The following is a 27,113-nucleotide window of genomic DNA, read 5'->3' as shown; positions in this document are numbered from 1 at the left end:
TTACTTTTGCTGTGAATATACATGATACTTCATAAGAAAAATTATTGACAAGGTATTCAATTTCTTTTTGAGTGAGATATACGGGATGTTTCTTGTAAAATTTGAAGTCATATTTGTCACTTTTTATGAAAAACAATCATCTGATAATTAACGTCTGTCATCCACTAAAACTGGTACCCATCTGCTGTGAGCAGTCTCCCAGACAACTTAAAAAGTAAAAAACGTGGTAACTAAAACCATAATAAAGTTAGAAATGTGAAACGGGATATGTGACCTTGTGGGACGGGTTTGGGAAGATAGAAGGAAGGACAGGGGCATTCTCCGTTTTTAGGGGTGGAAATGACGGCTAGAAAATCGTCAGCGGTCTCTCAGACCGCTCAGCAGTTAAAGGTTAATCACAGTAGGACACTTAATTAAAATCTTGGCGTTTGATTTTCAAAAATTATCCTTACAACTTCATTATTTAATAAATTGTACTTTCCTGAGTGCTTTTACGTTAACAAAAATTTTTCTTCTTTAGTTCTTTCTTTAGCTATCAGCATTTTATTGCTCCTTTTTGAACATATAATTCATGTTCACTGACAAGAAATATCAATGCTGTTTTGATTTGTCCAATATATGTCAAACCACACTGACAGGATATGGTAAAATTCTGCGAGAATTTAAATCAGATATGGGATCTTTAGGAATTAAAGGACAGATCTTACTGATAAATGAAAAACTACTTGAAAGTTGAACTTAAAAATTGAAACAATTTTGTAATTGACAGAAAGATTAAATAGCTGTTGGATAAAAATACACAAATTTTGCTGAAACATTATCGCATGATTTTATTTAAATATACATATTGTCAGCTAAACAGCTATCAGTTTAACCTGCTTTGGCTAAGTGTCTGTGTCGCTAAATTCCATGTTAGCTAACTGACATGTCAACTAAGTGTTATGGGCCCACTGTTCTCATCATTTGCCAATTTTAATTGATCAAATAAAATGCATCTGTAAATTTGTTTTTAAGTTCTATTTTATCTGTAGAAATATATTGAATGATTTAGAATTCCTGTGGTTGTTTTTTTCATCGTCTATTTTCTTCTTAAAAATGTGGTAGTTGTAGCGAAAGAGATTTATCCTCCCCCCATAATTTTGTTTAGAAATTTCAGTTCTTGTAATATTTTACTCTGCCTAGAACTGTTGCCCAAAATGGTTTGCTGATTAATGCAATCTGATTCCCTTGTTGGATTTGTGCTTGAATTCTGACTAGGGCATGAATATTTGTTACTATAAGGTCTTTGTGGCATGTAAGACACACAGAATCTGTTGAATTGGAAGACCTCTCAAGATGTTGGAGATAGAGGAAAGTGGTATGAGATCTTCAGATTCCATCCTCTCTTAAGGGGGGTTAGTCAAAATAAGGTTGTAGTTTAGGCAGATAGCTATATGTACTTCGCTTAGATAAAATAAACTAGTCCAGTCTTTTCAAAACTGTTTTTGAGGCATGTTAGCAGTACCCAAAGACCAAGTCAGAGTATACAGGGAAAATTCAATATATAGATTTCTCATTTCTGTTTTTGTTTATTTTCTGTAAAATTTCTTGGAGATATTTTATTTTAATACATTTAGCCATTGGTACATTGAAGCTTTGTAATTAATTAGGGAATCCTATTATTCAGCTTTTACTCTACTAAATATAGAGAATAGCCTTTTAAATTATTAACACATTTTGAATGAATCTGTAATAACTACTAGTTCAGAGGATTATTTAACTGTAATTTTTTTTTTTTTTTTTTTTTTTTTTTTCCAGAGGAACAGCATGCTCGTTTATCTGCTTGTAAAGAGAAACAAAAAAGTGCTGAAAAACTTATAAAGAAATTAGAGTCAACCTCATCAAAATCTGCACGAGAAACTAAAGTCAAGGAAGCTGAAAAAGCTGTTGCTAACTGCAAAAAGAAAGCTGTAGCTTCCTTAGAGAAGTACAATTCTGCACAAGGAGTAAGCTTTTCTCCCCCCTTTTTTTTCAATCAAATATTTTACTATATCTATTATAAAATAGCAGACTGTCACGAAAGTCCAGACTGTGGAGTTAAAGGCGTGAAAAACCTTTATTTCTGGATTAAAATACATGTGAAAAACTATTTACAATCAAAATCAAAGAGATGTCATTATCACACTGTCCGTCTTACACAGCTCCCAGGAATGTTTCTGCAAGGCAAACTGTTTTCTCAAAATGTGAAAAAAGTCACTCTTGTCTGGTGAATGCATTCCTTTTATGATCATAGCGCAATGGAATGTGCACACTAGATTCATTAATTCATCTGCAAACTCCCATGGGAGAAGACTTCGCTAGAAGAAACATTCACTATGTGTTTTTTTTACCCCCCCCCCTAGAACCATATGGAAAGTCTAAGCCTAACTGCCTATATGCATGTAGAATACATGTAAGTAAACTGTCTTTACAGGATCTCCTCAGCAAGATAAGTTTTTATGGAAGGGGAGCTTCAGAACAGTTTGGCTTAATCAATTATTAAGCAAAGCACTTGTCACAATGAAACATATACAACAATACAATGCACTAGAGTCCTCTTTCTTAACAACCTGGAGGCAAGAATTTAAAAATAAAAAAATTTCTAATCCAGCTAGCTAACAGTTTTAACTGTCTGTGACTTAGAAGCTGAAAATCTGGTAAATTTCTGAGTTTCAGTCAAGTTATATTTATACATTTCTAAATTCAGCTTGTTGCATAGGGTACTTTTGAAATTTTAGACAATACACATTTTACAATAGGTACTGAATTCACAATATTGTAACTACCTTTAAGAATTTAACATTGTATTAACACATTTACTTATCATATTGAATATTTTACATACAATAAAAGTGTTAAAAAATTCACTAAAGCAATTAATTCACTAACTTCTTAGTCATGATTCTATTGGTAATTTGCCACTAACTCTATGTAGCTAAGTGCATCTGCATTTTTATTTTTGCATCCTGGTCTGGGTTCAGTTTTGTAATCAAATTGTTGGAAATAGAGAGGCCATTTTAATAACCTCAGATCTGCACTTGAAGGAGAATTTAGCTACATGAAAGGTTGAAGTTCCGTTTGGATTACAAAAGGCGAGTCGATAAGGCGAAACGTAGATTTTTTTTAGGGCATATATTATGGCCACACACTCTTATTCAGTCATTCATATTTTCTCTCTACAGAACTGAATTTTTTACTAAGATACAGCACGGTATGCTCTTCACCATTGGTTCGTTATGATAAAATAAGTTCTAAAGCCATGTCTGATGTGTCCCATTGCATTACAAATTTTTTCTGAAAATCAGGTGCATGAAAAGTAGTTGACTCATTAACTTACTTTTAAAATCTGCGAGTGCTTCTCTCACATCTTTCATCTCAGGAAATCTCTCCCTTCATAGCCTTTCTGAAAACAAAGTGTTATCTTGGAATAATCTTTCGCATAGTGGTTGTAGTAGCTGGTGAGCCCTAGGAATGCACACATTTAGGTCTTTTTCCTTGGTCTCAGAAAGTTGTGGTTGAAATTCATTTTAGCATCAGATGGAGATCTAATTCGACCCTAACTTTCTGCTTGACATATCGCATGCTATCTTGTGCAAACTTACGCTTAGGTTGATTTTTACTTGAGCTGAGCAAAATCTCTCTAAAACCTCAGTCATGTGCTTCAAATATTCCTCACATTTCGATTAAAAAAATTGCAACATTGTTGAGATAAAGGACAGCAAAATTTTCACATCCCTTCAATAATTCTTTCATCAATTTACTAAAGAAGTAAGGTACATTTTTCAAACCGAAAGGCATCCAAATTTGCTGATAGCTCCCAAAGGATCTCACAAATGCAGCTTCTTTCACTCAACAGAATTTGCCAATCTCTTTTTGCTAGATACAGTACTATTATATACCTGGTAGTGGAGGTACCTATTCTATGTGTTTTTCAATATTTGGCAAAAAGAAAAATTAGGTCCAAATCGAAGTTCAAATTCCAGTAATATACACTGGGTCTCGAATCACTTTCAGGGACTCTATTAAGATCATAGGTGAAGCATAATCTGATTTGCCTATTTTGATCACTTTAAGCCTGAGCGTATTCTCTATTTCTTTTTTGAGGAACTTGTTTTCCCTTTGAAATGACCTTATACAATTTGACTTTGACTGGTTTTGTTGACATTAACTCAAGATCAAGTTCTAGAAAAGGGATAACTCTAGAGGTATTAGAGAAAACACTGGCATAATGTCTTTAATAATGTCTTTAGCTGATTTATCTCAGCATCTGACAGCTTATTTTCCAAAGCTCTAGAGTTATTAGAGGAAACACTGGCATAATGTCTTAATAACGTCTTTAGCTGATTTATCTCAGCTTCTAACAGCCTATTTTCCAAAGCGCTGTTCTCCTCACCTTCCTCAATATCGAATATTTCCATCTGATATCTCAGTGATGGTACATCTCAATCCGGATCTCCTTTTTTTCCCTTATGATCTTTCCATATCAGAAGATTTACAGCCATTAAGACTTTGATAGTAGGATTTCGACATGTTAATGTTATGAACTTGAGATCCTCTTCTAATCTCGTGACATTATTAGTCTGATAACTTTGATTGTATGATACCTGAGCACTTCCAGTGCCTTGCGAGTTTATTGGTTCACATGAAAACTGAGATCAGCACCCTGTCACCTTCTTTAAATTTATACTTGACCACATTATAGTCATACCAGACCTTGCATTTCGTTTGCATAACCACCATTTTCTATACTGCTAAATCTCAAGAGATTCTCAAGTGTTTGATGATATCAAACACATGCATGGTAACAACATTTGGTGCTTTTCCCTTATACCCCTGCACACTTTTTGCCATATATATGTGTATGCATTACAGAAAAGTAATGTGTTTGTGCATCACTTATAAACTATTTTTATAACTAGAAGTTGTTTATGATTAAAAAACGTCAAAATATGTGGCAGGTGAATCACAGAAAATACTCTCTTCTTCCTATTCTCCTGTTCTTGTGGCTGAGTCCAGTGCTCAGATAGTAGAACTTCTGGTGTCCTCAGATTTCTATCCATCACTAACTCCACTGGGGAAAACTTGTTAAAATTGCGCATTTCTGTTCTGAATGCCAACAAACATGCAGGGTTAAGTGATGCTATCATGATGCTCCCAAATTTAAGCACTGTGTCCATAATAGTATTTTGATAAACCCATGAAATCTTCTACTGGATTTGACTGGGGATGTGATACTGAACTAAAACTTACTTATATGCTGAAACAGTAAATAAATTGTTAAAAAAAGGAACTCAATTATCAGATGATTGGTGAATGGCTAAATCTGACCCATTTGTGCTTGCAGCACAGTGGAATGTGTGCTTCTCATAGGGTAAGGCTTGGCTGAAAAGAACATTTCTGAACATTGTCATGTCTCCTCCCACACACCCAGAACCACATAAAAAGTCTAACTGCTTATGTGCGTGTAGAAAACAAAAATTCTTATAACATTCTTATGTCTTTACAGTATGCTTTCTTATATTTGAAAATATTTTATATTTTAAGAACGAGTTTCCTAATATGTGTTTTTTTATTTAATTGGAAATAGTGAGGTAATCATGTGGGTGCAATAAAAAATAACCATACTACTTCACTTCTACTTCAATTCATAAATACCTGCAAAAATTTCAGAAATATAAATAATTATTTAAACAATGACATTTATTTCATAAAAAAATCTTATGTCCGTCTGCAGATAGAATGGATTGCAGAGCTGCACAAGTTCAATCCATACTTTTGGGGGTGGAAAATATATTTCATTTTATATTGCCTTTATGTTTTCATATATATGATAATATTTTTTAAAGTAACAGAAGAAATTAGTAAAAATTAACAATGGATTCCAAGGATTAAAATTAAATATTTCTTATTCAAGGTTAAAAAAAATTCACTGTACTTAATTATTTCTTTATTAGCTTTCATTTAAAAGCTTGCAAAACTTGGTGTCTGGTATGCAACATCAAGGCGAAGAATAAATTGGCTCTGTTCTTTGAAACAGCGATGAACACAGAGACCTATCAAAATACTGTCTAGATATTTATTTCTTTATTGCAAGAGGATGAGCATCAGTTTTTGGGAATAACAAGGTGGTGTGACATGTCATGCAGAAGATTTCACAGTAAACTTACTAGAGCAGGTTTTTTTTCCCCCATAACCCTCAAATTGTATCTAATCATTCCCGCTGTTATATGGTATCTGTTTACAGCCACATGAGGAATTGTGCTTGTGAAGATGCTTAAAACTGATTATGTACATAAAATATACATTGTTAAAGCTGAAAATGAATATAACATCTACTAATCAGAAAGGTTTTTAAGGGTTCTTTGGGACGTGAAATATATAGATAATACATTGATTGAGTTGGAAGGGTGTCATTTTCAGTATATACTCTAGGCCAGCGGTTCTTAACCTTTTGACCAAAACGTACTGTCTAAACAAAAATTTAAAACCTTTAGTACCACCACTTTTGAAAAAAGCTCAGATCACATAAATTTACAAGTGTTAGAGAAAAAAACTCAATCATGATGTTGGGGGTTTTAATTTTTGAATTTAATGGTTAAAAATACTTTGCTTCCTTGCATACCACCTATTTTTCTCTTGCGTACCACCAGTGGAGAACCCCTGCTCTGGGCAAATTTTGTCTGATATGAATATGTACCCTTCCTGTTTCTGTGTCGAATCAATTTTTAAATACCTTGATAACCTTTTTTTATACCTTGATAAGCTCAGGTTCTGAATTCAGAACTATTCATAGGATACTATATGCAGTGAATCACTGTTGTTGTTACATATAACTTACGAGATATGAAATTACATAATAACGAACAAATGGGGCATTTCTTCCTTCCGTGAAGTGCTTAACCTTTATTTAAGCCATAATTGTTGCTTGTGTGTTTTCTTGTAATTTAAAGTGTTTGTGTGCAGAGTTGTTTTGTTAAGCAACCATATAAAGAGCTTAGAGAAATAGGCAGTTTATTACCTTATGGAGAGGAATAAACTTCAAATGCAATAATATAAACTTCCATTAGCTGATGTCAATTAAATTTTCATAGTTGGCCAAATTTTCTAATTTTTAAGAGCAGTTATATTGCATATGTTCATTTTACAATTTAGCAATTTGGTACTATAAGCTATGACACAAACTTTCATTAATATTGAATAACAAAGTCTTCTGGTGAATTTCATTCTGTTTCCTTTACACCAGAAAATAATTCTAATAATTTGATTATGAAAGATTCTGGTATTCTTTCATGACTGGTACCAAAATGTATTAGAAATAGTTTTTAATGATTAGTGAAAATATTTTAATAATTGAAGTTAAAGTTATCTAATAGTAGTTGTGTTAAGGAAATGAACAAGTGTCAAAGTTTATTAACATAAGAATAAATTTTATTGGCATAAACATTCACAGAAAGGGATTAATATGTTTTGCTGTTTCTGAATTATATTATATGGTAATTTTATATTTATTTTTAGCTGTTTTATCTGTTCCAAATTCATTAATTTGTTGTATTACATTCATGCACTGCTCATTGCAGTGTTATGAATAAAGAAGTGTTAAGCAGTTTTAGAATTTTATACTTCATTTTGTTTTATATATACGTTATCTCCATAGTGGGTGTTTTTTTTTTTTTTTTTTTTTTTTTTTTTTTTTTTTTAAATCTAGGAAGTAAATGGCCTAAAGCTTGAAATTGAAGGCATCATTGAAGGACTTCCAGCATATGAAGAACAGATAGAAGCTAGTAGTAAAGTAATTGCAGAATGGGAAAAACAGTTGGAAGAATGTGAAGTAGAGCGAAAGCAAATAAAGGTATTTTTTACCCTGACTGAAAATTTGTCAGATATATGTCATTTGCATTATGCAACATTTCATATTTATACATTTCTAATCTAATTTAAAACATTATTCAGAGCAAATGAATGCGAAAGCTGTATTTTTCATGCAGATAGAGCAAAAATAACTTTAATATGAAATGTATGTAACTAATAATAATAGCCGTTTTTCTACAAACATAATCTGTATAAATTTTATCATGAATTAGTGATATTAAAGTTGTCACATTATTATTAGTGAAACTTTTTAATAATCATTGAACATTGTTATAACATATTATTGAGCATATGATATGGATAATATGTGCTAATAAATAATAAAACTTAAATAAATAAATTGTAAAAAGCATTGTAATTAAAATATGTTTTAATTGTACTAAATCCAAGAAAAATTTTTTAATCCCAGTGTTTTAATTGTACTAAATTCAAGAAGAAATTCAGACTCATCAGAATATTTAAAATTTGTTTTTCAGTGCAATAAAAAATATGCATCTTTGTTATTTGTAGTACTACACATTATTTTTACTTTATTATTATTGATTTAAACTGATATGAATAATTTTAATTAGGGATACTGTATTTAAATATTTTAGTACTGCAGGATTTCACAGTTGTTTGATCTTCATTTTATCTATAGTGAATGATATTTTTCTTTTACATATAATTTTCCTTTTATTTATTTTTGTTTTTTATGTAATTTTTTAGCTTTTTTATTTCTAAATTATTATTATTTAAAGTTTTTTCCATCATTTATATTTATTAACAGTCCTGAAATCATGTTATTTTCTAAAAATAGCTAATTTAATATTATCTCCATGAGCAGAACATTTTCTCATGCCTCTAAAAATTCTTTAAAACTGAAATCCATGATCTCTTTACCATTTTTTTCTCAATATTGTTTATAATACTTGATCATAGCATTTATGTGAATATATATATTATCAAGTTACCCTTCATAGCATATTCAATAGAGGTTGTTCTGTAGGATAACTTGATAGACCCACCTATAAATGACAACTGTAAAATAATGTTACAAATATGTAATATAGTGTAATTGTACAAAATAGTTTGCAAGCAAAAATGGTTTAGTTGAGCTAAGACTGTGTGTGCCGTCCAACCGGTATAGTGGTTAGCATCGCTGACTGCCCTGCCGAAGGGCCCATGTTCGAATCCCAGAGAAGGCATACGTGTTTGTAAATGTATAGTGTCGGTGCAGCATGGCGACACTCTAAATATTAATAAAGTCCGAAAGTTCTCTCGTGTGGTTTGGTGGAAGAGGAGAGGGTTGGGAGACCCTCGGATCCATCCCCCGGAGATGCTCTTCATCAAAATTGGGGGCAGAACTGAGCCAAATCGCACTGCCACCTGTTGGTTTCTCAAAGCTGTTGCCAATGACAGGCATAATCACGAATTTCGTAGACTTTCGTAACTATGTCATAAGTGATCATGAGCAACAACAACAAGACTCTGTGTTATTTTCTAAGGGTTCTAAAGGTCTAGTTGAACTAAGACTAAAAGATTTCATGTATTTTTCGTTAGATCTGGGATCAGCAAAGAATGAGTGAGTATGCAGAGTGATATTTGGTGGTGTGCAAAAGAAGCAGGCCACAATCACCTGTGAGTGCATGATTGTGCGTGACGGTGAGTATGAGGTTCTGTCATTGGTCAATGTGTCTGGTTGCACCAATGTTTGGGGGGGGTAGCTTAACATCATAAACACACCTACTTTAATTTTTTTTTTGGGGGGGGGAGGATATCAGAAAAACTTATGGGAAGCAATACTTTGGAGGGAAGCTACCTCTGAATATTCAAGAAGAAACTATGTTCTTCATGTACATGCGCTTTAAAGAAGGTATTATATTACAGTGGCTCGCATTTATTTTCAGACACTTGTATTTTTGAAATTTATTTATATAGATCTTATACTAAATATTCAGACAGAGACTTCAATTTTTTTTCTAATATATTATTGTTTTTTATTTATTTTAAGCCATGCTTGTTGTAAAATAAATATAAAAAATATTCCTTGTAATGAAAAATTTATTCAAAAAAGTGTTAATCAGTAACTCACACAAGTATTTAAAAACTATAAATTTTATTCAAAAGTTTTTGGTAGACAATATTTCTTGTTATAATTTTTTTGTTTTAAATGAAAATTCATCACAATGTTTATCTTCTGCATTTAGAAATTTTTACTTGTTTAACACAATATATTAAAAGTGATCTGATTAACAGTTATATCTGAAATGAACATGGTAAGATGTTTCAAATTAATGACTAGATCTGTTAAAAATATAATAAGTTATCTTTTTAAAGGTGGTAAAAGTGTTGAAAACATCCAAAAATACTTGATATAAAGCATTTAATTATGTTTTATATGATAAAATGGGATACAGTGGGTGATCAGCAAGATGGAAAATTTTCGTCAGCAAGAAACGAGGAAAGTGTTAAAAAAAATCTATAGTAAACAAAGTTTTATTCATACTGGAATAATGTTATGTTTTCAGAAAAGTCAAAAAGTTAAAAGGTTTGATATATTTTTGTGCAATAGACTAATTAATATGTGTCAAAATCTTTATTAAGAACTGAATTTGAAAAACATGTTGCTTAATATTATGTTTAGTGGTAGAGGCGTAATAATTTGGGCATTGTTGCCTTTGAAATAAGAAATCTACTGTATGTAAAAAAATAATATGGATTAGTATAAATATTTAAATTTTTTAAATGAAAACCTAAAAGCATCTGCAAGAAAACTTGGAATTCAAAATACATTCAAGTTCTATCAGAATAACGATCTTTATTATACTGCCCTAAATGTTCACTTGTGGTTATTTTCAGTGCTGTGGAGCTGGAGTCGCTAAAAACAGGTCGACTCCTACTCCGGTTTTTGTTGGACAGTTTGAATTTGAAATGAAATTAAAATGAATTGAAAAAAAATCAATGACAAGCTGAGTTATTATTTTTATATATGGACTATAAACATTAATAAATAGTTTCTATTTTATTGACATATTAATAAATAAATATAAAAAAGGAAGAAGATAGATGCGATATTTGCCATTAGTGATTAAACTGATTCATTTAGTTACAAATCTCACTGGTAAATTTAGGTAAGCAGCAATAGCAGCAAGAACTCCCAAAATTGATGCCATTCTTAGGAAGCGAGCAGGAAAAGGAGCAGCTATTGATCAAGCAACATGATAAGGAAGTACATATTTGATGATAAAGAGGTTGTAATAATTAAGAACTTTTTTAGAAGATATAGATAACCCTAATGTTTCACTAACAGAAAGACTATGGAATGATCTTGCAGAATTGGAAACTCTTCTTTCTACATCGTATATAGCCACAAAAAAGCGGCAATCGGAAGAATTGACAGGATGCAAGAATGGAAGAATGTGATGTTTGTTTTTTCTGAAATGGAGGTTTTATTGCAGAAGGAATCATTTCTTCAATGAAGAAAAGATAAACTATTTTGCTAGACAATGAGATCTTGCTGGGTTCAGTATATGTAGATCCAAAACACCATATTTTCTTCGATGATGAACAAATTAAAAATACAAAGACAGCCATCTATGAACTTTCATTAAGAATGAAATTATTCTCAGAACAACTGGAGAATTCGAATCAGGACAGTCAAACTGCAGACATTGCAGTTGAGCCTCTATCATCCTCTTCCAAAGATGAATTAGATTTTGAGAAATATTTTTGGATAATATTGAAAAGGCTAAGGCAAAGCGAATGAAAATGAAGAACCAAGAGCCTTTAGATATAAAAATGAAAAAATACAAACAAGATTTCTACACGGCCTTTGAAGAACTAGAGAAATATGATTGTGCTTGCAAGGCACCTCTTTTAGAACTTATAAAAATTCTATCCTGAAAAGTTAAAAGAAGTAGACCTAACAGTAACAGCTCTTCCTCCTACTTAAGTTAGTGTGGAAAGAATCTCCTCAGCTCTGAAGTTTATCAAATTGGATCTATTATGGCCCTCCAACAAAGAAAGTCGTGCTGTAGCTATACTGTTTCTTAGAAATAACTAATGCCAGTTTTTCCATTTCATAATAAATGCTAACTAATATAAATAATTGCCATGCCAGCATTTTTTTTTTTTTTGTAGCATCTATTACTTCTTTTATATTAAAAAAATAAGCTGCAAACCATGTGTATATGTTTACACACACACATATATATATATATATATATATATGAGGGAGTCGAAGTCTTTAAAATTCCAGGAGTCGGAGTCAGTCATTTTTCCCTTCTGACTCCACAGCCCTGATTATTTGTAGAAGTTATCAAAACTTCTCCATATTCTTGGACTTTAATCCTTTGGATCATGTATGAAGTGAATTGGAGAAAAGATTAAAGGAACGTGATATTCCTTTGAAAACTAATAAAAGCCATTCTTATGTAAGAATGGCTTTTATTTATTTTAATGGAACATTCTTACACAAAAAGACTAATTGAATTATTGCCAGAGTACATGAAAAGTGTAAATTTAGCTAAAGAATATCCAACAAAATATTGAATATCTCATATTTTCATGTTTTTATTAAATATAAACTGTTAAATCAAAGTGTCTGAATACTTATGTTAAGTTCATTTTCAGAACCTTTTTAAATAATTTTTTTTACCAAAAATATTTTTAATAACTTTTTTTAAAAACAAGCAGATTTTCGAATACAAAATCAATAGTATATGTAAAAAAATAATAAAGTCATTTTACTAATATTTAATAACTCATATTTACAAAGAAAGCTGAAAAATGCAAAGGAGCAAAAATAAATGTGAACCACTGTATATTGTTATAAGTTGTACCCCATTTTTATAAGTGGTATTATATGGGGTACAACTTATAATTATTTTTGTCTTATGAGTTCACAATCAAAAGAGTTTGTAGATCACTGTTTTAGATAATTGAGATTTAACTGAAAATTTGTATCGTATCATTATACTGTATTAATAATAATTCATTATTTTTTCAGGAATCTGTATCATTGATTACTGAGCAAGTCAAAACTCAAAAAGCAGTTATGAAATCACACAGTAGTGAAATAAGCAAAATAACTAAAGAAAAAGAGTCTATGATGAAACAAATATCTCAAGCTGAACTGCAAATGCAACAGCTGGAACATGACATTAAAAATTGTGGTGATAAAGCTGTGGATGCCCAACAGAAGGTATCTTTTCTAATATACAAAGTTGCCTTGCATTTGTAATGTAATGTTTTTGTTATTTTTTGAAAATTAAATCTTATTAGTTTTGTCTAGATATGGTATTTAGAATAAGTATGATGTATTGATGATTAAAACCTTGAAGGAATGTTATTACTCCCTCAGCATATGAGGAGACTATAAAAACAATGAAAAAATAGATAAGCGTAAATGATTATGCATTAGCTAAAACAATTTTTAAAATAAAACTTTAAAATTTTTAAATACATAATGATTTTTTTTAATTATTTTCGTTTGCACATTAAAATTGTTTTGATCACACAGTTTATTTTGAAGTAAATGCCACCACGAAAATAATTAACAATAAAACAGAAATTAAAATTGCTGTCTTTATAGTGTGGCCCGGTGATGCTGTATTTCAGTATTTCGTATACATTAAAATCTTTTGGTTTTAAGAATTTGTGCTTTAATTAGCTCTCTGAGAAAACAATTTTTCAAGTTAAAATTTACAAAACGATAACTTTCCATTTTATATATATGATTAATCTGTATTGCTATTTTGTGTTGCATATCATGTACTTGTGCTGCTATTTTAAGAAAAATGTTTATCCCTTTTTCTGTTAGATCGCTGTATAATTTTAATATTATATTACTGTGTACTCTTTTAAGCCCAGTTTTTAATTTGTTTTATATATATAAGAATTATTTACATTAAATATGTTTTCTCCCTTCTCAAAAGATTTTACATTGCAAAATCAATTAAAAACAGTGATGCTATTTTGCTGTATTCTTCAAATCATTTAAAGATAATTTTTTATTGTGCATTCCTGCTTTTTCATAAGACATTTTTGTGCAACATATCATGTATGTGCACTTATATATCAATAGTTGGAAGAAATTACTGCTTTCGCCTATGTATGGTGTAAATGGTTAACATACCTAGCTGGCGAATGGAAGATCCATCGTCTGTATCCTAGCATAAGCACAGTTGATTTTTCATATTCCAAAGACATTTATTGATTGTTATGGTATCACCAAAATTTAAAAGTTGTGCATAATAATTCATCATTATCTGAGTCTGATCGACTAAGTGTTATGAATCTCCCCCTATTGCCATTTAAATGAGGGAAAATTAAGGTATATGTTGTACCTTTTCATGCTGAAAGTGGTTAGTACATCCAGCTAGCAACTGGAAGATTTGTGGTTCAAAATTCTAGCAAGGGTTTTTCATGTTTCCTGGTCCAAAATGTGTAATGATTTTTACACAGTAAATAGGTCGAAGGTTATTTGGATATGGTGGATGGATATGCTAATTGCATTTTTTTAGCCCAAAGGGAAATGTGCCTAGAATTTCGTTTTGGCATTTTGCATCGTTCACTATAAAACGGCCTTTCACTTTTCAGATTGTTGCAACTGCACGAGACTGTGTGTCAGAAATTATAAAGATATGCTCTTTTTAAATATTTTGTGATATTGCTGCTGAATTGAATTTTATGGTTTAAGTGCGAAGAACATGTTATTTAATAAATAAAGGTAACACAAAATGTTAAAAAAAATCTTCAGTAGGTGTAATACAAAATCTGAATGCTTTCAGATTTTTTATAATTTTTTAAAGTTTTAATTAATAAAGAGAAAGAGAGCTTTTGTGAAATGGGCTGAGCTGCACCATAGTTACAAAACTACAATTAGAACTTAGATGCATGCTGAGTTGCTTGAATGCTGCTATGTGTAAGAATGACAGCATTTTATGTTATAATTAAAATAATTGCTGCATTTTTTGTAGTTAAACATATGAAATTATCAACAAATTAAGTTTCATGAAATAATTATCTAAACAGATTAATTTTATTTCTGTTATTGAGTAAAAATCCTGTTGTGTGCTGGGACCATAAATTTGTGAAATAGCTTTAAAAAAATAAAATCTATCTTTCACTGCTATAAGCAAAATATGTTCCATATTTTGAAGCAAAGTAAATGGTGACCATCATAAATAATTTCTATATATATTTGAAACATTCCTGTTATTTGAGTTTATTTATTCCTACTGTTTGAAAAGCTTGTTATATTTTTCTTCAGCTTAAACATCTCTTGGAAAAACATAAGTGGATTGAAGGACAGAAGAAATATTTTGGTGTCCCGAATTCAGAATTTGACTTTCAGAATTTTGATTTGAGAGGGCTGAGTGAACGACTGAAAAAACTGGAACAAACAAAAGAAAAATTACACAAGTGTGTCAATATGCGAGCACAGAACATGTTATCATCTGTTGAAGAACAAGTAATTATGCAATTTTTGACTCATTTTTAGTATATTTTAATTGTTCTTAGATTTCATTTTAAAAGCAGGTGTGGGACATTGTGTTTCTGAAAACTCTAATCCAGAGTGAAAGGTATGGAAGTTTCTTAAAATTTTCTGTTAACTATTCCCAAGTTGGTTTGTGTTAAAAAGAAGAAGTTAAGAGTTTTCGGTACTTTTCTGTTTCACCGGCGCAAATCTCGACAAGCAGACTGTATTGGCGACAACATACATAAAAAAATTTTAACAAACAACAATGTTAACAACACATAAAAAATGTTAACAAATGTTAGTTCTAAGAAATTTTTATTTTGAAGGCATAAACATTTTAATATCATTTAAAAGTTTGTAAAAAAACCAATAAAGAAAGACAATAAATTTGTAAAAAGACATTAATTCAAGAATTTACTATGCTTTCATGATACAACATCCTGATTCGCTGCTTCATATCACGTGACCTCAAGTTATCTCATCTCACGTAAACTACGCTACAAAAATCTAATTCTCTCAGTAATTATCTACATTAATTTCAAGTTAGATCTTAATTTGGAATACAAGTTTAAATGCAAAAATTATTTTAATTCGTATGAATAGCTTACTCAGAAGTTATGTAAAACCACAGTGCTTTACTTCGCTAGGGCATTCTCATTAGAATTGATGAATTTAACCCTTGACTTTGCCTTTTCTATATTTCCGGGTGAGCGGTGTTCTAATTAACTTAATTACTGCAAATGGCCTTGGGTCATAAAATTATACATAATTGTATGCCAGTATTGAAAGTATCAATCTGATAAGAAATGGCTGCAACTTGTTTTGAAAATGAGGTGTAAAAGGTTATCAGCAAGGATATTCTGTTTGGCATTGGTTGCACCATTATTGGCGACTTTATCGCCTGTGCTGGCAAAACAGAAAAGTACCGAGTTTTGTAACCAGTTTTAGGGAGTAGATATGTACTTATGTCGGTATTACATTATGGCTACCTTTCATTTTTTAAATGAGCCATAGATAAATGATTGCACAGGTTAAATTTGGGAAACAATATGAATAGGATCTGTTACTAAGCCCTTTTTTAAGTGGTATGGATCTCTTTCTTCAGATGAAAACAGCTGAACATAAGGTAATCTTGAAAACATGATACCCGAAAGAGTGAGTAAAATATTTCCAAGGAAACTGAAGCTTAGGAGTTGCTGATCATTGGTTGTTAGTATTTTCACAAAGTGGTCTGAAGCTTGCCTTATCGATACAAAATCAATTAAGGCTAGTCCAGTTGAAGGGATATAGTGAGTGATCTTTATAACCAATTAAATGTTTTGCCGAAACATTGTATATGCACGCCTGCATGTTCATTTCTGTTTTGTTCATTTTTTCATATTGTTCAGCTTATAAAAATTATAAATAATTGCACTAGCATTCCCGTAAGTAGTGAATTGTGAAACCAGATTATATGGTTTTGACAGTTATTAATTTTTTTCTTTTTCTTCCCTTTTTTGATATTTTTGCTTTCAGAATATATTGATTTTCATGTATTTTGCTATTATTTTAGAAATAAATTTGAAATATTGTACAAAGTTATCAAGGATTTCTTTTTATTTAAAACCTCCTCCACTACTTGTATAAAGATATAAATATGAACTTGTGGCTTTTAGAAAATATAGATACGGCTCTCGAACATTTCCGTATTCAAACGTGTGGCTCTTCCTGACATGAAGTTTGGCCAACCCTGCTATATACTATAAACAAGAATTTTTTATTGACTTGATGAAGATGATCCTTCACCTCTTCCTTTTGATTTCATTCTGCAATTTGTTTAAATGTTGACATAACATTTTGGACACGAACACTGAATTTGAGTTTGAACATTGTTAAAACTGCAAGAAAACTTCAGTTTTGTGATATTGGGAATTTTTTTTGCTTGATGTTAGATTTGTCTTAGTATTCCAGAGGTTTAAAAAAAATGTAGGATCCAATATAAAAAAATGGGCAAAAAAACATTATTAAAAAAAAATCCAGGACTTTGGTATATGAATATCAGGCTGTGATAAGGTCGCATAAAGGAAGAAGAAACTGAAGATTAATATGGACAAGGATGTCTCGTGAGCATAAGAGGAAAATTATTATTATTTAGCTTCCAAATACGTTTTCAATAGTTGTTATTAAAATAATTAAATTGCTGGCAATGCTAAAAACGCAAGCTTGAGAGCCACGTATTGCTCTCTCACGTAAAATGTATAAAATTTGATTTTAAGAAAAAGATTTAGGTTTTTTCTGTTGTTGATGGTATGTAACCATTTTTTGGGCATGAAATAAAATTTTCATTTTGTGTTCTAACATTAGCATTTTCACTGGAGTTCAACACCACACCGTTGAAGCATTAACACTACACCACAAGGTAGATCATTCTTCTTTATCATAGAACTTCTATGATAAAGAAGTTCTTCTTTATCATAGAAGATTAAAACTTCAAAAGTAAATAAAATCTGTGTTATTAAAGAATTTTATATGCTAAATTTTCTATAACTATAAAGTAGACTTCTGCTTAAAGAGGGCAGCTTTAAATAAAAATTCAATTTTGTTCTATATAACTTTTCTCTAGATATTAAAATTTTTTATACATATAAATTTAAAGTTCATTCTCATTTTATAAAACTGAAATTAATTCAAAATTGCTATGGAAAAGGACTATATCTGATTTGAATTTAAAAGAAGCAAAAGAAATATTTAAAGCTGATGATAGTATAATGCCAAAATGAGGTACATCATAAGTTTAAGGGATAAATTATGTAATTAAATGTCATCTCAACAGAAAATTTCATTTAAGAGGGAAAAAGAAATATAATAAAAATAGATACACAAATAACATAAAAAATTACATGAATAAACTAAGTGTTTAATGTTTACCATCATTACAGTTTGAAAATCTTATGAAGAAAAAAGAAGTTGTGTTACAAGACAAGAAAGTAATTGAAGATTTCATCAGAGAACTTGATGAGCGGAAAAGAGTTTCGCTTCGAGATGCTTGTGAACAAGTCAACAAGGTAAGGTCACTTATATTTTTATTTTAAAAGTAGAAGGTTATCATATGCATTAAATTTTTTCTATTTAAGAGGTTATTTTAATATATTGTTGTGTTTTTCTTCTGACACCAGTTGTTACGTTATTTTCTTCCTTCACGTTCGTACGTGGTTCGTGAGGATTTGGAGTGAATAATGACAATACTACTTGATGAAGTATCGAAACACACTTTATTGGCCAGTATTGTCAGGACAGCTCCAAAACACGTATTTACTGTCGTCAATGAACTACTATAAATATGCTGACGTGATCAGCGACACAGCGTCCAGGTTATCAGGCTATCACGGTGGAGACAGCTTCATGGCAAAGCACTAGAGTACAGCTCCCGACTCTGCTTGGTCGTTCTTGGAACTCCACGTACTCTCGAGACTCTCCACGCTACAACTAGCGATGCACTCGACAACATACAGAGCACAGCTCTCCCGACTCTTCGGTTCAGTCGTTCCCGGAGCTCAACACGCTCTGTCGACAATGCACTAACCGCAATACATTACGAGACTCTTTCGGTGCACTCGACCGAATTGGTACTCGCTGCCTGGCTGTCAACTCGATTGACTCGCTAGACGAGACACCACTGACTGACTGCGGACCAGCAGGGTTTATATAGCTTTTGACTGGTGCTCTTGAACATTCTGGGCTAAACTGGTAAGAATTTGTTCCAGAAGATTTTCCATCCATTCATGGCATATCGCCAATTTTGTCACCAAATGGGTGATTTCTTGTCAAATATGGCAACCCTGCCTTCCCTTGCCATTTTATGGCAACCCTAAAACTGCTTTGCTGGGAAGCTATCTCACAGCGCCTGGACATTTCGTAACACTGCCCCCTCCCAAGGACTGCATGTCCCGGGCAGTACAACCCTTGGTCAGAAGCCTAATTCGATCCAAACAAAACGTAATAAAACAAACAAATAACGTAACTAAAGAAACAAGCATTTACACTATGTACAAGTTATACAGACAAATTAAACACATAACAATTTTAAATTATACAAATTAAAATTAAGAAGAAATTTCAGTCTCGGTCTTTTCATTAATTTATACCAGGGTCAAGTACTTTTGCACTGCAGTTCTCGGATGCATTTTGCATATCACAGTCTGAAGATATAGTCTTTTCAGACTTTTCATCCAGAGGAAGATCTGAAACAGTTTATTCACCACTCTGTAGTTCATTCTCAGCAAGCATACAGTTCACCTCGGTATATTTAGCAATTGATACATGCTTATTTTCCTCCGTTTCCTGGAAACCAGTTCCTATGTTTGCACCAGGGTCGCGAATAGAATCCAATCCTTTACGAGCAGAAGTATCCGGGTTTAGAATCAAGTCCTTGTCTGTAAAACCTGCACTATGAGACGCACACATAGTTTGCGAAGTGGGCGAATTTTCTTGCAATACTGGAGCACTCTGCGTAAGTTGTACATCATCTTCTCCCATCTCTGCATCACATGCACTTTCAGATGGTTCAATACTTGCTAACTGTGACTTCGTAAATTCACTATCAGTTTTGACGAACTTAACAGTTGCATTTTCATTTTCTTCCACTTCAAGCACTTGAGAATCAAAAGTTTCTTTCCTATCTTTTATTTCTTCATGTTTTTGTTCTTTTCCTTTAATACCGTTAGCTATTTCATCCATCATTTCTTGATCTTTCTCAGGCAGTTCATTAGCTACTTCTTTCATTTCTTCATCCTTTGTTTCTTCAGATGCCACTTCTCTCATTTCCACATCATCTTTTACGGCCCCAGTTTCTTCTGTAAGCTCCACTTCACCTGTTGGAGCTGCTCTTGCACCTTTTCTTGGCCGACATTTATTTCTTCTCATCGGGTTTTCTGCTCTTCCAGTCCAGCTTTCTTCTCTTTCAGTCCGGCTTTGATCTCAGCTGTCATCTCTGTATATCCAGCTTTTATCTCATAATATCTGGCTTTTATCTCGGCTAAAATGTTCATCAAAGTCTTCATCTCCTCCACCATGGCTTTCCTCTGCAGGCGGGTTACTAGCATTCACTCACAAATCCCAATTCTGACACCAATTGTTGCATTTTTCTTCTGACACTAGTTGTTACCTTATTTTCTCCCTTCACGTTCGTATGGGGTTCATGAGGATTTGGAGTGAATAATGACAATAGTACTTGATGAAGTATCGAAACACACTTTATTGGCCAGTATTGTCAGGACAGCTACAAAACACGTTTTTATAGTCATCGATGAACTACTATAAACACGCTGACACGATCAGCAACACAGCCTCCAGGTTATCAGGCTGTCACGGTGGAGACAGCTTCACTGCAAAGCACTTGAGTACAGCTTCCGACTCTGCTTGGTCATTCTCGGAACTCCACGCACTCTCGAGACTCTCCAAGCTACAACTCGCGATGCACTTGGCGACACACAGAGCACAGCTCCCGACTCTTCGGTTCAGTCGTTCCCGGAGCTCAACACGCTCTCTCGACAATGCACTACCCGCGAAACACTACGAGACTCTTTCGGTGTACTCGACGACCCACTCGGCACTCTCTGCCTGGCCATCAACACGATTGACTTGCTAGACGAGACACCACTGACTGACTGAAGACCAGCAAGGTTTATATAACTTTTGACTGGTGTTCTTGAACATTCTAAGCTGAACTGGTAAGAATTCGTTCCAGAAGGTTCTCCATACATCCATGGTTTTTCGCCAATTTTGTCTCCAAATGGGCGATTTCTTGCCACATATGACAACCCTGCATTCCTTGCCATTTTATGGCAACATAAAAACTGCTTTGCGGAGAAGCTATCTCACTGGGCCTGGACATTTCGTAACAATATTTACTTAAAATTAGTTAATTTTCTTCATGTTTTATGAGAAAAGGAGACATTTCTTCCTAGCAATGATACCATTAAAATTTATTCATAAATTCATAATTCATTCCAATCTTATAAGATTTTCAAAAATCATCTAATCTGTGAGTCATAACACAGATGTAGCATTTAATATTAGAAATACATGATGAGAATTCGGAAGTTTTAAGAATATATGCATTTTATCATATTTGTTATTTCATAGGATTTTGGGTCCATTTTCACAACTCTTTTGCCTGGTACTAATGCAAAACTTGTGCCACAGTCTGGACAAACAGTATTGGATGGCTTAGAATTTAAAGTTGCTTTTGGAGATGTTTGGAAGGAATCTTTGAATGAATTAAGTGGCGGCCAAAGGTGAGATAAATTGGGTTTTATTTTAAACCTCTATTTAATATTAGTTTAAAAGTGATAAAATAATTAAGTCATCCTGATTTGAAAGTTTTGCCTTTATTAATCAAATTATTTTCATTATGTTATCATAACCTTTATGTAGATATGCACTGCAAGTCAAATTCTGCTTTTTAAAAATCAGGAATTTTTAGTATGGAATGTCTACTGAAGTTTCGAAAACATTTTCAGCAAAAATAGTGATTTTTGAATAATCATCATCATATTTTCATCCTATTTCCTATTTTTTAGTAATAATTTTGTATTGTTTAACCGATTACCCGCTGGTGTTGCGTTGACGCAACGGTCAAAATAAATGCGTATATAAATATAACTACCTAAGATATTTTATACCAGCAGATGATTTTGTGTAGGAAATATTATGAAGATTATTTCTGTAAAAAAATATTTGCCTTCAACAATCATTTTGTTTATAATAATTAATCTCATACTTTAAGCAAAATTTTCGACCAGGTATTTTTGCTGAAAATATTTAACGAAAGAATTGCAGTCTTTATGAGTGATCTATTTTTAGTCAAGGTCACTGTTTATCAGAACATCAGTCAGTTGTTTATATTTGTGTTGGGAGAGAAGGGAAAACAGGTGTTGCGACCCAACGTCAGCAGGAAATGGGTAGTCAATCTCCTTTTGCACTCATTCCTTTCGATGTTCTGTTTCATGTTCTGGTTGTTTAAAAATGCCTAGAATGAGGTGTCTTACATTAGAAGAAGCCCTTCAAAGATTTTTTGATGAAGATCAGATGATGATAATGTTAATAATGACCAGAATGAAACTGATATTGTTGTTGTTCCCCCAGAAATTGCAGAGGCTAGTGGCAAAGAAGAAAGGAATGGCAATGTTTTAAATAATGATAATGATATTTTACCAAATGATACTGCTGGGGAAGTTGAAAGTCATGTAAGAAGTAAGTTTCAGCCTTCTAAAAGTAGTTATAGTCATACTAAAAAGTTTAAAAAGCAGAAGACTGAAATCTTGAAGTGGAGAAAAAAAGAACTGTTAGTTATGTCTCAGGATGAACATGAAGAAAGAGATAGAAGAGAAATTATAAAAGACAAAACACAAGATAAAACTAGTGCACAGATTTTCGATTTTCTTTTTGGTTTAGACATTTACTCTCTTTTCGTTGAACAGACAAATATATACGCACAGAAAAAAAAAAAAGCAAGCCCAGAATTTATTGCATCTGAAGCCTATATGAGAAGATTTATTGGAATATTATTGCTTACAGGATATCATTCTTTACCTCAAGAAAAAATGTATTGGTCTTTTGATAAGGACATTTCTGTTCCTGTTGTACGAGAATTGATATCACGTTTGTAGTACAGGAATATGAAGCAGAATTTGCATCTGACAATAGTCAAGTTGACAATACTGATAAATTATATGAGGTGAGACCGTATCTAAACTTGCTAAATATCACGACTTTCTACTACTGGAAACAAAAAGTGTCTTTTAGACTTCAGACGCGAGTTTGCGTTATTCTTTTTGCAAACTCCTACTGAGAGTGTAGAATTAGCCAGAAATAGATCAGCAACAGGAAGACCTAGTAAATTCAGCATTCAAAAACCATTGCATGGAGATCGTAGACTTTTTATCGTAAAGTCCGATGATAACAAAAGACTTCGTTGTAAAGAGTGTCATAGCCAGACTGTTTATAGATGCAAAGTATGTAATGTAGCTTTACATCATGATTGTAGTGGAGCTTTTCATGCTTGAATCTTTCAAATTAAATAATCTGTATTGATCAAAGAAATATAATGTATATTTTAATATTAAGTTAATTGCAAGGAAAGTGATTTGTAGATTTATAAAACAATATACAGCGAAAAAGTAATCCAGTGCTCCACTCAAAGGAAACAGCGCACACAAGTACAATCCTACTCACTCAACATCCGTAGTCTTACTCTGCTGACGTTGCGCAAACGCAACACTCGCTTTTTCCACAGGTAAGAGCATTTTTTTTTTTTTTTTTCATTTTCAATGTAAATTTATGTTATAAATGCTTAATTTAATATTTTTTATTATTTTCATGAGAAAAGAAACATTCCTTGTAGTTTTGGTGGTTAATGGGTTAATAATATTTTTGTGAAATTGTAATGCAAATGCTAATGTTCACAACTGCTATGAGAAGAGAGCAGTTCCGGGTAATTTAATTTCGCAATATCGTAACCTGTTTTTAATTTGTATGTATTTAGTTTTTCTTTTGTTGTAAAACACAGATAACTTAAACCTCAAATACTGAATTCACTTGGTGGAGGAGGTATAGAACAATGATGTTTACAAAACTGACCATTACCAGTGTGAATATAATTTTTGAGAATGTGAAATTAACATGCAGTTCATTTTACCTTCATAAGAAAGTAAAATGAACTGAACCGGTGAAATTGTATTCATTTTACATTATTTTAGCAGTTTTCAAGTGTTGGGTTGAAGCATAAGTAATATCCGTTTATGTTGTGTTAAAAATTACGCGGTAAAAATAAAATGTATTGGCATAATGTTTTATGTTATTCGAAAGAGAATCTTTCCCTCTACAAGACGGCGTATTTGATTTTTTGTCTAATTTTTGTTATTTTTCAGATCATTAAAATGGTTTGCCAAGTTGACAAAAATAATCATTTTCGACATCTTCTTTGTTTTTCATTTAATCAAGGCTCCAATGCTGCAAAAGCAGCCTGAGAGATTTGTGAAGTGTATAGAGAAGGTGCAATGCCTGAACGAAGTGCAAGAAATTTGTTTGCCAAATTCAAAATTGGAAATTTCGACATCTCTGACGCTGTTCGTTCCGGACAACCAAATGAGTTTGATGAAGAGCATTTGAATAAACTGCACAAAGACGCACATCAAACAACTCGAGAATTAGTCGAACGAATGGGCTGTAGCCAAATGACTATAGTTCGATATCTTGGGTCTATCGGAAATGTCTATAAACTCAGATACTATTGACTAATTTATTGTTTTTTGTTTTGTTAAAATAAAAATTTTTTAATTCAAAAAAAAAGGGGGGGCGTTACTTATGTTTCAACCCAATATTTTGCTGTAGAGCTAGTTCTGGTAGAAAAAATTGTATGATGTTAACTTAAGTGCCATTAGAATTTATTATAATTATTCTTCTAATTAAAGCCTTTTTTCCCCCAGATCACTTGTCGCTTTGTCATTGATTTTGGCTTTATTATTGTTTAATCCTGCTCCAATTTATATATTAGATGAAGTTGATGCTGCGTTGGATTTATCACATACTCAAAATATTGGTAAAATGTTGCGAATGCACTTTAAAAAATCTCAGGTAGGAAATTTGGTTGATTATTTTGCTATGCATGACTGTAATTTTTTATTAAAACTGTATGGGTGGATTATTTAGATTATAGCAAACCATTCAAAAGCTGTCTGCTTCAGTGGAGGAATGCTTTCATGGAAGACTTTATAAGGGAAACTCCCCGTCCTGTAATATACATGGAGAAATCCATGAAAACTGTGCCAGCCCATTTGTTGGGCTTTGAATCTAGATTAAATTACTTTTATTCTATTGCTTAGCTATTGGTGGGCAAAAAAATATACAGAAAAATTCTGTCAGGGTGGGGTAGGAAAGGGAGAATAATTGTTTATCCATAATTCCTTCTGAGTTTTAAATTAATATTTTAATGGTTTTTAGTATTCCTTCTTAATGCTTTAATTTTTCACAAATTTGAAATCTTGCTTTTAATGGCAGAAGGTTGAAACACGAATATTATATTTATTTAAGTTTCAATTTTGTTGAAGAAAAGTTATTAATTCCATGGTTTGGAAGAAATAAATCTAAAACATTTTAAATGAAAATAATTAATTTTTGCATTATTTATTCATTATTCCCCTTTTGCATTAAGCTGTGCTTTTAGAAATGGGCCACAATGAGCATAATAAGATTAACTTAAAGTTAATTGGTTCATATTTAAAATTGACTGTGTTTAATAAAATGTATCCAGTTTGTAATTATGCCATAAATTCAACACTTTCTTTCCATAATTATTATTAATAAAGAATATTTGCTTTCAGTTTCTATTATGAAATAAATGAAATTTCATCAGTTTTTGTGTTATCTCTTTAGAAAAATGGTACAATGTTCTGAGAAATAAGTAGAATTAAAATATTTTTTTAATTTATTACATTACAGACCTTGTTAAAACATAGATATTTTCCACTTTCTGAATAATAAATCAGCTGTAGTTTTGCTCTGTTAGAGACTTAAATTGGATTTTCTGTGGAATAATATTTCAGCCTAAACTCAACCAAATTTTTATGCTGCAAATTAAAACAATAATGGAGATATACAATTAGCTGCTTTGTTTATAGGAAGTTAGCCATAGACAACTATATTATTTTTTGCGGTTTTGGTCGTCGATTTGTTGATACACTGGTTATAGAGATTCTCTTAAATATTGCTGAATGCTAAGATTAACATCATAATTTATGCGTATTAAAAAGTATCTAATTCCCTGCACAAATGGGGGAATTATTTATTATAGAATCTTAAAAATTTTAAGATCACTCACTAATGTTTAACGTAATTATAGTAAATTCAGTATATATGAAACTAAATATACTAAAATGTCACACAACTCCTGCTTCATGCAAAAACTTCATGCTCCCTCTTTTATTGTTCTTGAAGTGTAAGGTATTAATTTTATAGTGTGGCAGGTGTGTGAAATGATTTGAGTATAATAAAATATCTTCTCTGTACTTATTTATTTTTTTTTTCATCTTTAAAATTTTTTTACTAAAAGAAAAAATAAATTATTTTTTTAATTAAAATTTTATTAGCTGCATAAGTTATATCTTTAATTTCAAATCTTAATGATGTTTTGGAATCAAAGGCTTTGGAAACTGAAAAACATATCAGAAAAATATATTCATGTTTGTTACTATTTTGCAATTCTGCTTGCTTTTTTGCATTGCTAATTTTGCTTTTATTTTTCAGTTCATTATAGTATCACTAAAGGATGGAATGTTCAACAATGCAAATGTTCTTTTTAAAACTCAGTTCAATGATGGTATGTCTTCAGTTACACGAACTGCTTTGAGACGAAAATAAAACAAGCATGTATATGTTGTGAACTGTAAATTATTTGTAATTTTTTATATTTCTGTATTTTGTCTTAAACATTTTTTTCCCTTCAATTTGTGAAACTATGCGTCTTTTGTAGTTTTTATTAGTACAGTTTAAAATAAATTTTTTAATGAGAATTATAATTGGTGTGTTTATTGATGATTCTGTGTTTTTAATAGTTGTTTATCTGGTTTTTAATAATTTTTTGGTAAGTAGGAATTGTCCTTAATTGTATAGCATTTTTTTGTGTAGCTAAAATTTCTGTTTTTCCATATTACTCACCATTTATTCAACACTAAATTGAGGTAATTACCCTATAATATTTCTAATATTTACATAGAATGTTTGT

General features: G+C 31.6%; 1 protein-coding gene across 3 annotated transcripts in view; it reads left to right on the top strand.

The window, feature by feature from the left end:
- The window catches only part of SMC2 (structural maintenance of chromosomes 2), a 169,523-nt gene extending 142,616 nt beyond the window's left edge, over positions 1-26,907 (top strand). For all 3 annotated transcript variants that reach the window (XM_085824803.1, XM_085824802.1, XM_085824804.1), the window contains 8 exons: positions 1,798-1,985; positions 7,724-7,867; positions 12,878-13,072; positions 15,143-15,343; positions 18,271-18,396; positions 21,476-21,627; positions 24,820-24,967; positions 26,636-26,907. In XM_085824803.1, the coding sequence (XP_085680929.1) occupies positions 1,798-1,985; positions 7,724-7,867; positions 12,878-13,072; positions 15,143-15,343; positions 18,271-18,396; positions 21,476-21,627; positions 24,820-24,967; positions 26,636-26,749 (1,268 nt within the window). In that variant the 3' untranslated portion in view covers positions 26,750-26,907. The remainder of the gene's footprint in view (positions 1-1,797; positions 1,986-7,723; positions 7,868-12,877; positions 13,073-15,142; positions 15,344-18,270; positions 18,397-21,475; positions 21,628-24,819; positions 24,968-26,635) is intronic.
- Positions 26,908-27,113: the final 206 nt, after the last annotated feature.

This window comes from Stegodyphus dumicola, chromosome 10, assembly GCF_044657685.1.
Source record: "Stegodyphus dumicola isolate Sdum_Otavi_A_Nest chromosome 10, ASM4465768v1".
In the NCBI taxonomy this organism is placed as follows: domain Eukaryota; kingdom Metazoa; phylum Arthropoda; class Arachnida; order Araneae; family Eresidae; genus Stegodyphus; species Stegodyphus dumicola.
This window is presented reverse-complemented; position numbering and strand designations above follow the sequence as displayed.